The 15,526-nt window shown below is 48.5% G+C and overlaps 3 protein-coding genes across 3 annotated transcripts; all 3 read right to left on the bottom strand.

Moving 5' to 3' along the window:
* Positions 1-1,555: 1,555 nt before the first annotated feature.
* HOO65_030773 (uncharacterized protein) lies at positions 1,556-4,053 on the bottom strand (the record flags this gene model as incomplete). The annotated part of the gene is made up of 3 exons (XM_071001920.1): positions 1,556-1,606; positions 1,821-3,859; positions 3,909-4,053. The coding sequence occupies 3 exons, from the start codon at positions 4,051-4,053 to the stop codon at positions 1,556-1,558; spliced, it is 2,235 nt and encodes a 744-aa protein (XP_070860452.1).
* A 2,538-nt stretch (positions 4,054-6,591) lies between these two features.
* On the bottom strand, positions 6,592-9,088 carry HOO65_030774 (uncharacterized protein; the record flags this gene model as incomplete). Its single annotated transcript, XM_071001922.1, has 4 exons — positions 6,592-6,642; positions 6,857-8,591; positions 8,639-8,894; positions 8,944-9,088. 4 exons carry the CDS (start codon positions 9,086-9,088, stop codon positions 6,592-6,594), a joined length of 2,187 nt encoding a protein of 728 aa, XP_070860453.1.
* A 2,538-nt stretch (positions 9,089-11,626) lies between these two features.
* On the bottom strand, positions 11,627-14,124 carry HOO65_030775 (uncharacterized protein; the record flags this gene model as incomplete). Its single annotated transcript, XM_071001921.1, has 3 exons — positions 11,627-11,677; positions 11,892-13,930; positions 13,980-14,124. 3 exons carry the CDS (start codon positions 14,122-14,124, stop codon positions 11,627-11,629), a joined length of 2,235 nt encoding a protein of 744 aa, XP_070860454.1.
* Positions 14,125-15,526: the final 1,402 nt, after the last annotated feature.

Here is a 15,526-nt window from a genome sequence, read left to right on the forward strand (position 1 = left end):
GGAACAAAAACGAGGGGTCCTGTTTTACGTACAGTTTTTAGTCAGGGCAGTAGCAAGCCTGGCGGTCGATTGCCGACTCGCGGCAACAGAAAAGCTCATTGTTGAAGAAGATGGAGGGTGATACTGAGGGAGGAAGAAGAGAGAAAAAGTGAAAAAGCTAAAAGAAAGAATGCAAACCCTGAGGGCGGAGGTCAATATGGAAAAGGTAATATCGGCAAAACTAGCAACCAAATCAAAAGAAGGGAAAGAAAAGAAAAGAGATCGAAGACGACGGCAATGACAAAGAGACAAAATTAGCACGGAGAAGAAGAAGGAGAAAAAAAAACTCGGCGGCTGGCTTTGCCCTTGGAGGAGATAGCGGAACGGGGGACCAAAGATAGTCAGGCCTTTCTTCTAGCTCTGATAGTTCATTAGCAGGCTTTTCTTTTCTCCCTGTGTGGAATTCTCAGTGCAAGACCAGGTTTAGACTTAGTGTCTCCGTCGGACTCTTTCCTTGTCTTGTTGTGATAAGACCTTGGAAAATAGGGTAGAGAAAAACTCTGTTCCCCTGCTTCTTTGCTGCAATTTGTGCGGACTTTGCTTCCCGTCCTTTGTCTTATGCTAATCTTCTAGCAATCAAGAAGTGAACATCACTTTACTTCATTTTTTATTCGCATAGTCCAGGGGCTGCATAGCGAAAGGAAGCTACAAGCCAAGTTATCTAGCCAAGCCTTCCTCTGTCATTAGCAATTGATCTCAAGCCGTCTGTCCTAGGTCTGAAATGGGTTCAGTTTTTGTCTGGATTCTTTTCCCCGAGTCCGAGACAAAATCTGTGCAACCACGGACCCTAATACACTTAACCCTTGATTTACCCTGGGATGGAAGCACTCACCCGAAAATCAGCCGACGCAACTTCTTCACTCCTAGAAGCTGCAAACCTTTTTACAGACCTTGATGGTTAGCCCTCTGAAGCCTTGACAAACAACCATGTGTGGACATCAAGAAGATTCTCTGTAAATCGTCAATAGCAGTACAGGCAGCAAAGATGCTACTCAGGACAGGGCTGCTCGGGCAGTTCCAAGCGGTGCCGGCCACGGTCTCCAACACATAAAGTCGACGAGCGAATTCGGTAAACAGAGAGAAAGGAGGGCCAGGAGGTCTAACAAGAGCACAGATAAGTGAACGTGGTTCAGGACATGAGCATAGGCAACGACGGCCAGCAAATCCTTGTTTGTACAAATACGGCGCCGATGCAAGCAAAACATGTGACGACTGGTCATAGGGTAACACAATTTGTTGGGTCAGTTTCAGATGTATCATCACTACAGCTTTATATCGAGGGGCAAATGAAAAGATGGCCAAATGAGCCTAATGAAGATGGCTTGGATCAAGTATAGTTGACGGAATGAACTTATGTATATCAATCATGATTCCGAATCGTCCTTGGGGACAGCCATATTCTGTTCTCTTGATGAAGGCACCTCGGAGCCCAGTCGCGGGTTTGCCTGGCACATGGCCTACTAATTACGATCGCCATCTTACTACCGCTGGCCCTTGGTGGTCCTCTTGCTCCCTCTTATTTGTTCGCGTCCTTAACACCAGCGCTTCGCTTCGCTACCGAGCTGTGCTAGAGCAACTAGTAGTCGTACACAAAACATAAACCCATAATATTACTTCTCCGCCAGCACTTTCGGGTCTTTGCTGGCCTCCAGAAGGATCCCTCTCATTCGAGTATACAATCCTTTATCCTCTCTCACCCACCTCCCTCTATTGGGGAACACTATGTTCCGTAACTCGTTGACCCATCGAATGAGTGGATGATAGTATGGCGTGAAGTTTACCTCTGCAATCTCGAAGAAATCCCCTTCGTTGACAACCATACCCATCTTGGATCTCGCTAGGTCTTCCATATCTACGAAGTTCCACCTGTCAAACCTGGGAACGACTCTGCTCTCGTTTGGCGTGTTGTAGTGGATGCATATCCAGAAGAGTACCCAAAAGAATGACTCAAGGTCGTGCATAAAGGAATGCTGCTCACCCAACAGCACCCCAATAGCCATGAAGGCTCTTGTGCCAGTCTTACCCTTAGCTCCAGAGGATCCCTCTCGTTGTTCTTTGATAGAAAGGTCCAGATCAATCAAAAATGAAGGCCAAGAGGGATTGTCTTCATCCTCATTGATCATAAGGTTGTTGATCGAGATGTCTCTGTGCAAGAAACCTGCCTTGTACAGGGACTCGTGTCCCTGGATGCAGCCCTCAAGACCTGCAAGGAGGGCAGATCGAGAGCTCGCCTTGTAAATAGACTTTCCATAATCACGAACGATGATACGACGATGTATCCGATTCGTCAGTGCCTGACTGCCGGCCTTTGTTAGAGATGTAGAACAGGATCGCTTGGTGGGAGGGAGGGGAGCGCCAGTGTGACTAGACGACCGCTTCGTACCGGCGGCGCTGATCCTGCGACCTTTTCGCGGAGCACCGGCTGTGCTGCTGCTTGGCGGCATCGGGTGTTCCGGGCGGTAATTCGAGGCTCTCGTAACGTCCAAACCGCCTCGAACGTTGCTCCGGATGTCATCGTCTGCCCCGTGAATTTGAACTGTCTCGTGGTGGTAATATCGAGCCACGTTCACGACATCGTTGGTAGTCGCCTCACATAGTAATTCACCCTCCTCGTCGCGTTCTGGGTATTGCCATGAATCCTTGATGACAAGCGGCATATCAGGGCGTCCCTCGAGATGGGCTTTCCAGCAAGTCGTCGCCCGGCCAGCTATGCAAGGCGCACGCTGCATCACCTTGTCAATGATGATACGCTCAGTGGAACCGTTCCGCTTGACCTCGATGAAGCGCTCCTTGTTTGTTGTCGTTATAATTGTTGGATCAAACCCAAGCTGCTCGTCATTCATCCAGAGAAAGCCGAGGATCGTATACACAAACCGCAGCCCATCTTCATTGAGGTCAAACTGCTCAGATGCGATGCCCCCGAGCCTGTCAAACGCCCATACCCTCATGAGAGATCCGCAGATGGTAAAGCCCAAGACGAAGCGGCGAGTATCCTGAGCAGCGAGCACTTCCCTCGCGTACCTCCCAAGATCAAGCCATGATTCTGAAGCTTTATCAGCGGATCGGTTACTCTTGAGCTCTCCTGGCACGAGGATCTGAGACCAATGGCACCTCGAGTCTTTCCTAGCTGCAGGGACATTCACGAAGCCAACATCCATCTTTCGTATCCCTATAGAACCATCAATCGGCTCGTTGGGTTTTGCTAGTGGTCGTCGTTGACGTGTCGAGGTTGGCTTGCTGCCCTCTGCAAATATCGACAGCTTTTCAGTGAAGTCTGCAAACCAGCTCAGCACATCATCCTGCTTCGCGTCTTTGGGCCATCCGCTCCAGCCTTCGTCAAAGAGTGGGTTGCTGCCTTCCTGGCACTGCTTGAAGAACGTCTCGGATGCTGTCTCCAGGCCAGCCACGTTTCCGAAGTATGTCTCGTGGAATTTGCAGAGCCCAACATAAATAGAGCCGAGCTCCTCCTTAAGCACGTCATCCACATATTTACGATGTTCGGACGAGTTCGCAAAGCTGCTGGTATTGCGCAGCCACGGAGTTTGTTTGATAGATGAGGCCACCGGTCGGGGGGGTGGGGTATGTTCAGTAACAGCTTGGTAGACTTGATCCCAGAGGAGGGTATCGTCTGTTTCGTCAGCGAGGGCTGATTTCAGGAGAGGTTTGACGCGGTCGAAGTTGAAGTCGGTAGAGGCGACCGTAAAATTTAGTCTGATGAGATCGGTTCGGAGACTATCGTGACCTGTCTTTGATGGTAGGAAGCGAATGGCAGTGAGGTTTTGTACAGCGGTAAGAAGACTGATAACGAGATCTCGGCTATCTGTATGCTAGTCAGAATAGTACACGACAGCAAAGCTGGCTGACCATACCTCGTAGGTCAAGCTGATCCAGCGCGTCCGGCGAGCACAAGATGCTCATGTCTTCACATATCGAATTGAACGAGGCGCGGAAGGCATCCAGACCTTTCCCAATGGGATGGTTCTCGATTATTTTCGACGGCGATTGATTTTCCATGGCGGATGGGATGCTTTCAAAACGGGAGAGATGGAATGGACCAAAAGAAGTCCTGTTTAGCGTTGTTTGATCTCAGTGATTCCCGTAGACGTTAAATATATTCAACTCAACTCAACTCAAGTCCTGTTTAGCCAACCAGCCACCAGGCTGAGCAGCCCCCCTTTCCTATCTTCGCTCCCCCCCCTGTTTTTTGGATTACCTAATCAATTTTTTAGTGTAGGGGCCCCATGGGGCCCAATAGGTGCAGGCAGTTACTACGTGGGCATCAGGTTTTTTCTACACAGGCATCGGGCTTATGTGGGCATCAGATTTACGCACTCTGATTGGCTATCGCTTACAGGTACAAGCCCCATAAAGGCAGTGAAGCATGTGCACTAACAGTGGGCCAAATCTCAAGGATTCTTTACAAGTAGTGACACTACAGTTGCTGTGAATTTCATCTGTGAAAATTCGGCTTCCGTCGGCAGCATTTCTTCGGCTCTGCTGCAAGCATGTGATCGCAGGGATGGGTCTGAGCGCAAATCCCCATTTCACACCTTTCCCTCGTGACTACTCTTCATACGTCACAATCGTATACTCCAACTACTAATCGTGAACTAATGGTTGGAGATTCAGTCACAAGGACAGGTATGGTTTGGAGAAGGGGTTCACTTCCAGATACTTAAGTAGCTCGTACCATCACTCGTTAGCAGATAGAACACTCAGACATTTCAGGATCAACTTTACACACGCTCCTGCACCTAAGTCTTCACTCAAGACTCAGACTACTCGCTAAGTTGGTTCTCTCATCATCTTCTGGAAGGGCCATTTCACAACCTTTGTCTCTATACTATGTATTTGAGCTGCCTTTATACTTAAATATAACCACTTGATTCTCATTCTCTAAATTCAATGCAATCTCCTTCTATATCCATTAGATACAAAGCTTGTTATTCTTCAGTATATTTATCTATCCTGCTCTAGATGTCAGCTACACCCCTTCTTCCTATTCTGAGAGGATTATCCCCTAGCTCCCAGGTGACCTCAGCCTCTATACAGCCATTCTCTTCCTTACTCTGCTGGCGGTCATGAGGTTGTTTTCCTGAGTAGGTGCAGCTACATCATAGCATTTAAGATTAATAAAATAGGATAAAGAAATCATATATCAGTTAAGTCTTCAATACATAGAGTATCCTGTCCTTTTTACATTTCTTTGTACAAGTATTAGCCATAGAATTGGCCAGGGGAGAGAGAGGTACATTGGCAGAATTCCAGAGCATAGAATGCACTAACAGACACATTTCTAGCCAATCAGAGTGCGTAGATCTGACGCCCACATAAGCCCGATGCCCGTGTAGAAAATAACCTGATGCCCACGTAGTAACTGCCACCTATGGGGCTCCTTTGGTGTATCTAAGCAGTGTTTTGAGCCCTCAGTAGCAATGTAGATTTAGCAGAGTTATGTTAAAAAATGCATACATACATGCTAGATAGAGGTAAATAATGTAGTGGAAATCATGAATTGACTGATGCCCATCTAGAAAAAACGTGATGCCCATGCAGTAACTGCCTTGCTGTGAGTCCTCAACAGCACTAACAAGCAGACTACAGATACAGCAGATGGAGGCAAACAATACAGTGGAAATTATTTATTCAGTATAGTCCAGGGGCTGCATAGCGAAGGGAAGCTACAAGCCAAGTTATCTAGCCAAGCCTTGCTCTGTCATTAGCAATTGATCTCAAGCCGTCTGTCCTAGGTCTGGAAGGGGTTCAGTTTTTGTCTGGATTCATTTCCCCGAGTGCGAGACAAAATCTGTGCAACCACGGACCCTAATACACTTAACCCTTGATTTACCCTGGGATGGAAGCACTCACCCGAAAATCAGCCGACGCAACTTCTTCACTCCTAGAAGCTGCAAACTTTTTTACAGACCTTGATGGTTAGCCCTCTGAAGCCTTGACAAACAACCATGTGTGGACATCAAGAAGATTCTCTGTAAATCGTCAATAGCAGTACAGGCAGCAAAGATGCTACTCAGGACAGGGCTGCTCGGGCAGTTCCAAGCGGTGCCGGCCACGGTCTCCAACACATAAAGTCGACGAGCGAATTCGGTAAACAGAGAGAAAGGAGGGCCAGGAGGTCTAACAAGAGCACAGATAAGTGAACGTGGTTCAGGACATGAGCATAGGCAACGACGGCCAGCAAATCCTTGTTTGTACAAATACGGCGCCGATGCAAGCAAAACATGTGACGACTGGTCATAGGGTAACACAATTTGTTGGGTCAGTTTCAGATGTATCATCACTACAGCTTTATATCGAGGGGCAAATGAAAAGATAGCCAAATGAGCCTAATGAAGATGGCTTGGATCAAGTATAGTTGACGGAATGAACTTATGTATATCAATCATGATTCCGAATCATCCTTGGGGACAGCCATATTCTGTTCTCTTGATGAAGGCACCTCGGAGCCCAGTCGCGGGTTTGCCTGGCACATGGCCTACTAATTACGATCGCCATCTTACTACCGCTGGCCCTTGGTGGTCCTCTTGCCCCCTCTTATTTGTTCGCGTCCTTAACACCAGCGCTTCGCTTCGCTACCGAGCTGTGCTAGAGCAACTAGTAGTCGTACACAAAACATAAACCCATAATATTACTTCTCCGCCAGCACTTTCGGGTCTTTGCTGGCCTCCAGAAGGATCCCTCTCATTCGAGTATACAATCCTTTATCCTCTCTCACCCACCTCCCTCTATTGGGGAACACTATGTTCCGTAACTCGTTGACCCATCGAATGAGTGGACGATAGTATGGCGTGAAGTTTACCTCTGCAATCTTGAAGAAATCCCCTTCGTCGTCAACCACACCCTTCTTGGATATCGCTAGCTCTTCCATATCTACGTAGTTCCACTTGTCAAACTTGGGAACGACTCTGCTCTCGTTTGGCGCGTTGTAGTGGATGCATATCCAGAAGAGTACCCAAAAGAATGACTCAAGGTCGTGCATAAAGGAATGCTGCTCACCCAACAGCACCCCAATAGCCATGAAGGCTCTTGTGCCAGTCTTACCCTTAGCTCCAGAGGATCCCTCTCGTTGTTCTTTGATAGAAAGGTCCAGATCAATCAAAAATGAAGGCCAAGAGGGATTGTCTTCATCCTCATTGATCATAAGGTTGTTGATCGAGATGTCTCTGTGCAAGAAACCTGCCTTGTACAGGGACTCGTGTCCCTGGATGCAGCCCTCAAGACCTGCAAGGAGGGCAGATCGAGAGCTCGCCTTGTAAATAGACTTTCCATAATCACGAACGATGATACGACGATGTATCCGATTCGTCAGTGCCTGACTGCCGGCCTTTGTTAGAGATGTAGAACAGGATCGCTTGGTGGGAGGGAGGGGAGCGCCAGTGTGACTAGACGACCGCTTCGTACCGGCGGCGCTGATCCTGCGACCTTTTCGCGGAGCACCGGCTGTGCTGCTGCTTGGCGGCATCGGGTGTTCCGGGCGGTAATTCGAGGCTCTCGTAACGTCCAAACCGCCTCGAACGTTGCTCCGGATGTCATCGTCTGCCCCGTGAATTTGAACTGTCTCGTGGTGGTAATATCGAGCCACGTTCACGACATCGTTGGTAGTCGCCTCACATAGTAATTCACCCTCCTCGTCGCGTTCTGGGTATTGCCATGAATCCTTGATGACAAGCGGCATATCAGGGCGTCCCTCGAGATGGGCTTTCCAGCAAGTCGTCGCCCGGCCAGCTATGCAAGGCGCACGCTGCATCACCTTGTCAATGATGATACGCTCAGTGGAACCGTTCCGCTTGACCTCGATGAAGCGCTCCTTGTTTGTTGTCGTTATAATTGTTGGATCAAACCCAAGCTGCTCGTCATTCATCCAGAGAAAGCCGAGGATCGTATACACAAACCGCAGCCCATCTTCATTGAGGTCAAACTGCTCAGATGCGATGCCCCCGAGCCTGTCAAACGCCCATACCCTCATGAGAGATCCGCAGATGGTAAAGCCCAAGACGAAGCGGCGAGTATCCTGAGCAGCGAGCACTTCCCTCGCGTACCTCCCAAGATCAAGCCATGATTCTGAAGCTTTATCAGCGGATCGGTTACTCTTGAGCTCTCCTGGCACGAGGATCTGAGACCAATGGCACCTCGAGTCTTTCCTAGCTGCAGGGACATTCACGAAGCCAACATCCATCTTTCGTATCCCTATAGAACCATCAATCGGCTCGTTGGGTTTTGCTAGTGGTCGTCGTTGACGTGTCGAGGTTGGCTTGCTGCCCTCTGCAAATATCGACAGCTTTTCAGTGAAGTCTGCAAACCAGCTCAGCACATCATCCTGCTTCGCGTCTTTGGGCCATCCGCTCCAGCCTTCGTCAAAGAGTGGGTTGCTGCCTTCCTGGCACTGCTTGAAGAACGTCTCGGATGCTGTCTCCAGGCCAGCCACGTTTCCGAAGTATGTCTCGTGGAATTTGCAGAGCCCAACATAAATAGAGCCGAGCTCCTCCTTAAGCACGTCATCCACATATTTACGATGTTCGGACGAGTTCGCAAAGCTGCTGGTATTGCGCAGCCACGGAGTTTGTTTGATAGATGAGGCCACCGGTCGGGGGGTGGGGTATGTTCAGTAACAGCTTGGTAGACTTGATCCCAGAGGAGGGTATCGTCTGTTTCGTCAGCGAGGGCTGATTTCAGGAGAGGTTTGACGCGGTCGAAGTTGAAGTCGGTAGAGGCGACCGTAAAATTTAGTCTGATGAGATCGGTTCGGAGACTATCGTGACCTGTCTTTGATGGTAGGAAGCGAATGGCAGTGAGGTTTTGTACAGCGGTAAGAAGACTGATAACGAGATCTCGGCTATCTGTATGCTAGTCAGAATAGTACACGACAGCAAAGCTGGCTGACCATACCTCGTAGGTCAAGCTGATCCAGCGCGTCCGGCGAGCACAAGATGCTCATGTCTTCACATATCGAATTGAACGAGGCGCGGAAGGCATCCAGACCTTTCCCAATGGGATGGTTCTCGATTATTTTCGACGGCGATTGATTTTCCATGGCGGATGGGATGCTTTCAAAACGGGAGAGATGGAATGGACCAAAAGAAGTCCTGTTTAGCGTTGTTTGATCTCAGTGATTCCCGTAGACGTTAAATATATTCAACTCAACTCAACTCAAGTCCTGTTTAGCCAACCAGCCACCAGGCTGAGCAGCCCCCCTTTCCTATCTTCGCTCCCCCCCCTGTTTTTTGGATTACCTAATCAATTTTTTAGTGTAGGGGCCCCATGGGGCCCAATAGGTGCAGGCAGTTACTACGTGGGCATCAGGTTTTTTCTACACAGGCATCGGGCTTATGTGGGCATCAGATTTACGCACTCTGATTGGCTATCGCTTACAGGTACAAGCCCCATAAAGGCAGTGAAGCATGTGCACTAACAGTGGGCCAAATCTCAAGGATTCTTTACAAGTAGTGACACTACAGTTGCTGTGAATTTCATCTGTGAAAATTCGGCTTCCGTCGGCAGCATTTCTTCGGCTCTGCTGCAAGCATGTGATCGCAGGGATGGGTCTGAGCGCAAATCCCCATTTCACACCTTTCCCTCGTGACTACTCTTCATACGTCACAATCGTATACTCCAACTACTAATCGTGAACTAATGGTTGGAGATTCAGTCACAAGGACAGGTATGGTTTGGAGAAGGGGTTCACTTCCAGATACTTAAGTAGCTCGTACCATCACTCGTTAGCAGATAGAACACTCAGACATTTCAGGATCAACTTTACACACGCTCCTGCACCTAAGTCTTCACTCAAGACTCAGACTACTCGCTAAGTTGGTTCTCTCATCATCTTCTGGAAGGGCCATTTCACAACCTTTGTCTCTATACTATGTATTTGAGCTGCCTTTATACTTAAATATAACCACTTGATTCTCATTCTCTAAATTCAATGCAATCTCCTTCTATATCCATTAGATACAAAGCTTGTTATTCTTCAGTATATTTATCTATCCTGCTCTAGATGTCAGCTACACCCCTTCTTCCTATTCTGAGAGGATTATCCCCTAGCTCCCAGGTGACCTCAGCCTCTATACAGCCATTCTCTTCCTTACTCTGCTGGCGGTCATGAGGTTGTTTTCCTGAGTAGGTGCAGCTACATCATAGCATTTAAGATTAATAAAATAGGATAAAGAAATCATATATCAGTTAAGTCTTCAATACATAGAGTATCCTGTCCTTTTTACATTTCTTTGTACAAGTATTAGCCATAGAATTGGCCAGGGGAGAGAGAGGTACATTGGCAGAATTCCAGAGCATAGAATGCACTAACAGACACATTTCTAGCCAATCAGAGTGCGTAGATCTGACGCCCACATAAGCCCGATGCCCGTGTAGAAAATAACCTGATGCCCACGTAGTAACTGCCACCTATGGGGCTCCTTTGGTGTATCTAAGCAGTGTTTTGAGCCCTCAGTAGCAATGTAGATTTAGCAGAGTTATGTTAAAAAATGCATACATACATGCTAGATAGAGGTAAATAATGTAGTGGAAATCATGAATTGACTGATGCCCATCTAGAAAAAACGTGATGCCCATGCAGTAACTGCCTTGCTGTGAGTCCTCAACAGCACTAACAAGCAGACTACAGATACAGCAGATGGAGGCAAACAATACAGTGGAAATTATTTATTCAGTATAGTCCAGGGGCTGCATAGCGAAGGGAAGCTACAAGCCAAGTTATCTAGCCAAGCCTTGCTCTGTCATTAGCAATTGATCTCAAGCCGTCTGTCCTAGGTCTGGAAGGGGTTCAGTTTTTGTCTGGATTCATTTCCCCGAGTGCGAGACAAAATCTGTGCAACCACGGACCCTAATACACTTAACCCTTGATTTACCCTGGGATGGAAGCACTCACCCGAAAATCAGCCGACGCAACTTCTTCACTCCTAGAAGCTGCAAACTTTTTTACAGACCTTGATGGTTAGCCCTCTGAAGCCTTGACAAACAACCATGTGTGGACATCAAGAAGATTCTCTGTAAATCGTCAATAGCAGTACAGGCAGCAAAGATGCTACTCAGGACAGGGCTGCTCGGGCAGTTCCAAGCGGTGCCGGCCACGGTCTCCAACACATAAAGTCGACGAGCGAATTCGGTAAACAGAGAGAAAGGAGGGCCAGGAGGTCTAACAAGAGCACAGATAAGTGAACGTGGTTCAGGACATGAGCATAGGCAACGACGGCCAGCAAATCCTTGTTTGTACAAATACGGCGCCGATGCAAGCAAAACATGTGACGACTGGTCATAGGGTAACACAATTTGTTGGGTCAGTTTCAGATGTATCATCACTACAGCTTTATATCGAGGGGCAAATGAAAAGATAGCCAAATGAGCCTAATGAAGATGGCTTGGATCAAGTATAGTTGACGGAATGAACTTATGTATATCAATCATGATTCCGAATCATCCTTGGGGACAGCCATATTCTGTTCTCTTGATGAAGGCACCTCGGAGCCCAGTCGCGGGTTTGCCTGGCACATGGCCTACTAATTACGATCGCCATCTTACTACCGCTGGCCCTTGGTGGTCCTCTTGCCCCCTCTTATTTGTTCGCGTCCTTAACACCAGCGCTTCGCTTCGCTACCGAGCTGTGCTAGAGCAACTAGTAGTCGTACACAAAACATAAACCCATAATATTACTTCTCCGCCAGCACTTTCGGGTCTTTGCTGGCCTCCAGAAGGATCCCTCTCATTCGAGTATACAATCCTTTATCCTCTCTCACCCACCTCCCTCTATTGGGGAACACTATGTTCCGTAACTCGTTGACCCATCGAATGAGTGGACGATAGTATGGCGTGAAGTTTACCTCTGCAATCTTGAAGAAATCCCCTTCGTCGTCAACCACACCCTTCTTGGATATCGCTAGCTCTTCCATATCTACGTAGTTCCACTTGTCAAACTTGGGAACGACTCTGCTCTCGTTTGGCGCGTTGTAGTGGATGCATATCCAGAAGAGTACCCAAAAGAATGACTCAAGGTCGTGCATAAAGGAATGCTGCTCACCCAACAGCACCCCAATAGCCATGAAGGCTCTTGTGCCAGTCTTACCCTTAGCTCCAGAGGACCCCTCTCGTTGTTCTTTGATAGAATGGTCCAGATCAATCAAAAATGAAGGCCAAGAGGGATTGTCGTCATCCTCATTGATCATAAGGTTGTTGATCGAGATGTCTCTGTGCAAGAAACCTGCCTTGTACAGGGACTCGTGTCCCTGGATGCAGCCCTCAAGACCTGCAAGGAGGGCAGATCGAGAGCTCGCCTTGTATATAGACTTTCCATAATCACGAACGATGACACGACGATGTATCCGATTCGTCAGTGCCTGACTGCCGGCCTTTGTTAGAGATGTAGAACAGGATCGCTTGCTGGGAGGGAGGGGAGCGCCAGTGTGACTAGACGACCGCTTCGTACCGGCGGCGCTGATGCTGCGACCTTTCCGCGGAGCACCAGCTGTGCTGCTGCTTGGCGGCATCGGGTGTTCCGGGCGGTAATTCGAGGCTCTCGTAACGTCCAAACCGCCTCGAACGTTGCTCCGGATGTCATCGTCTGCCCCGTGAATTTGAACTGTCTCGTGGTGGTAATATCGAGCCACGTTTACGACATCGTTGGTAGTCGCCTCACATAATAATTCACCCTCCTCGTCACGTTCTGGGTATTGCCATGAATCCTTGATGACAAGCGGCATATCAGGGCGTCCCTCGAGATGGGCTTTCCAGCAAGTCGTCGCCCGGCCAGCTATGCAAGGCGCACGCTGTATCACCTTGTCAATGATGATACGCTCAGTGGAACCGTTCCGCTTGACTTCGACGAAGCGCTCCTTGTTTGTTGTCGTTATAATTGTTGGATCAAACCCAAGCTGCTCGTCATTCATCCAGAGAAAGCCGAGGATCGTATACACAAACCGCAGCCCATCTTCATTGAGGTCAAACTGCTCAGATGCGATGCCCCCGAGCCTGTCAAACGCCCATACCCTCATGAGAGATCCGCAGATGGTAAAGCCCAAGACGAAGCGGCGAGTATCCTGAGCAGCGAGCACTTCCCTCGCGTACCTCCCAAGATCAAGCCATGATTCTGAAGCTTTATCAGCGGATCGGTTACTCTTGAGCTCTCCTGGCACGAGGATCTGAGACCAATGGCACCTCGAGTCTTTCCTAGCTGCAGGGACATTCACGAAGCCAACATCCATCTTTCGTATCCCTATAGAACCATCAATCGGCTCGTTGGGTTTTGCTAGTGGTCGTCGTTGACGTGTCGAGGTTGGCTTGCTGCCCTCTGCAAATATCGACAGCTTTTCAGTGAAGTCTGCAAACCAGCTCAGCACATCATCCTGCTTCGCGTCTTTCGGCCATCCGCTCCAGCCTTCGTCAAAGAGTGGGTTGCTGCCTTCCTGGCACTGCTTGAAGAACGTCTCGGATGCTGTCTCCAGGCCGGCCACGTTTCCGAAGTATGTCTCGTGGAATTTGCAGAGCCCAACATAAATAGAGCCGAGCTCCGCCTTGAGCACGTCATCCACATATTTACGATGTTCGGACGAGTTCACAAAGCTGCTGGTATTGTGCAGCCACGGAGTTTGTTTGATAGATGAGGCCACCGGTCGGGGGGGTGGGGTAGGTTCAGTAACAGCTTGGTAGACTTGATCCCAGAGGAGGGTATCGTCTGTTTCGTCAGCGAGGGCTGATTTCAGGAGAGGTTTGACGCGGTCGAAGTTGAAGTCGGTAGAGGCGACAGCAGAAGTTAGTCTGATGAGATCGGTTTGGAGACTATCGTGACCTGTCTTTGATGGTAGGAAGCCACTGGCAGTGAGGGTTTGTACAGCGGCAAGAAGACTGATAACGAGAGTTTGTCTATCTGTATGCTAGTCAGAATAGTGCATGACAGCAAAGCTGGCTGACCATACCTCGTAGGTCAAGCTGATCCAGCGCGTCCGGCGGGCACAAGATGCTCTTGTTTTCACATATCGAATTGAACGAGGCGCGGAAGGCATCCAGACCTTTCCCAATGGGATGGTTCTCGATTATTTTCGACGGCGATTGATTTGCCATGGCGGATGGGATGCTTTCAAAACGGGAGAGATGGAATGGACCAAAAGAAGTCCCGTTTCGCCAACCAGTCACCCCCTTCGCTCCCTGTTTTTGGATTACCTAATGAATTTTTTAGTGTATCTAAGCAGTGTTTTGAGCCCTTACTAGCAATGTAGATGTAGCAGAGTTATTTTAAAAAATACGTACATACATACTAGATAGAGGTAAATAATGTAGTGGAAATCATGAATTGACTGATGCCCATCTAGAAAAAACGTGATGCCCATGCAGTAACTGCCTTGCTGTGAGTCCTTAGCAGCACTAACAAGCAGACTACAGATACACCAGATGGAGGCAAACAATACAGTGGAAATTATTTATTCAGTATAGTCCAGGGGCTGCATAGCGAAAGGAAGCTACAACCCAAGTTATCTAGCCAAGCCTTCCTCTGTCATTAGCAATTGATCTCAAGCCGTCTGTCCTAGGTCTGGAAGGGGTTCGGTTTTTGTCTGGATTCTTTTCCCTGAGTCTAAGACAAAATCCGTGCAACCACGGACCCTAATACGCATAACCCTTGATTTACCCTAGGATGGAAACGCTCACCCGAAAATCAGCCGACGCAACTTCATTCAATCCTAGAAGCCGCAAACTTCTTTACAGACCTCAATGACCTCAATGGCCAGCCCTCTGACGCCTTGACGACCCCAAACTTCGCGATACAACACGAAAGCCGGACTCTTAGCCCGGGATTTTTTTGTGCTGTCAAGATGGCTAAGAAAGGTGAGTTTCTAACGTAGGCTTGCTTGCCTTCTGATGCTGCCTGTTTGCTTTTGTTTAGTCAAGGCTAAGCATAGAGGCGCCTTTCGCCAATAGCCGAGAAGAACCATAGCACAGATAGTGCGCATGCCATTGAGGTAACCTGCTGCTTTAACCACGAATCTCCCCGCTAACTTTTCGTTTCTCATGTACAGTGAAAGCCCGCATCATCCCCGTGCGGCTGGTCTCCATGGCCATGACCGGCTTCTTCTACACCTTCCGTCGGCCTCGTCAGGCTCGGCCCATGAGCATGATGAAATACGATCCCATTGGTGAGTAACCTTGACCTTGGGCTTAAGCCATTGGCCTATTCTAGCCGGAGCCTTGATAGTGCCAGGTCTTGAGCCTTGTATTGTAGCCTTGTAGTCTTCCTTGCTAACAAGCTCTCTATGCGAATATAGTCCGGAAACATGTCCTATTCCTAGAGTCCAAAAAGAGAATAAAATAGACGTCTCTATTCTTGTTTTGGCTGCATATCTTCTCCCTATCCAGGCAGCATTGGAATTCTTTACCTTTTTGTCCGAATTCCCTTCCTTTCGCTCCCATACAACTTGGTCTTCATATTATCCAAACTTCCTTTTCCTCCTGCTTCTTCTAGCAATGGGCT

This window comes from Ceratocystis lukuohia, assembly GCF_044167205.1.
Source record: "Ceratocystis lukuohia strain C4212 chromosome Unknown Supercontig3_pilon, whole genome shotgun sequence".
Classification (NCBI taxonomy): Eukaryota; Fungi; Ascomycota; class Sordariomycetes; order Microascales; family Ceratocystidaceae; genus Ceratocystis; species Ceratocystis lukuohia.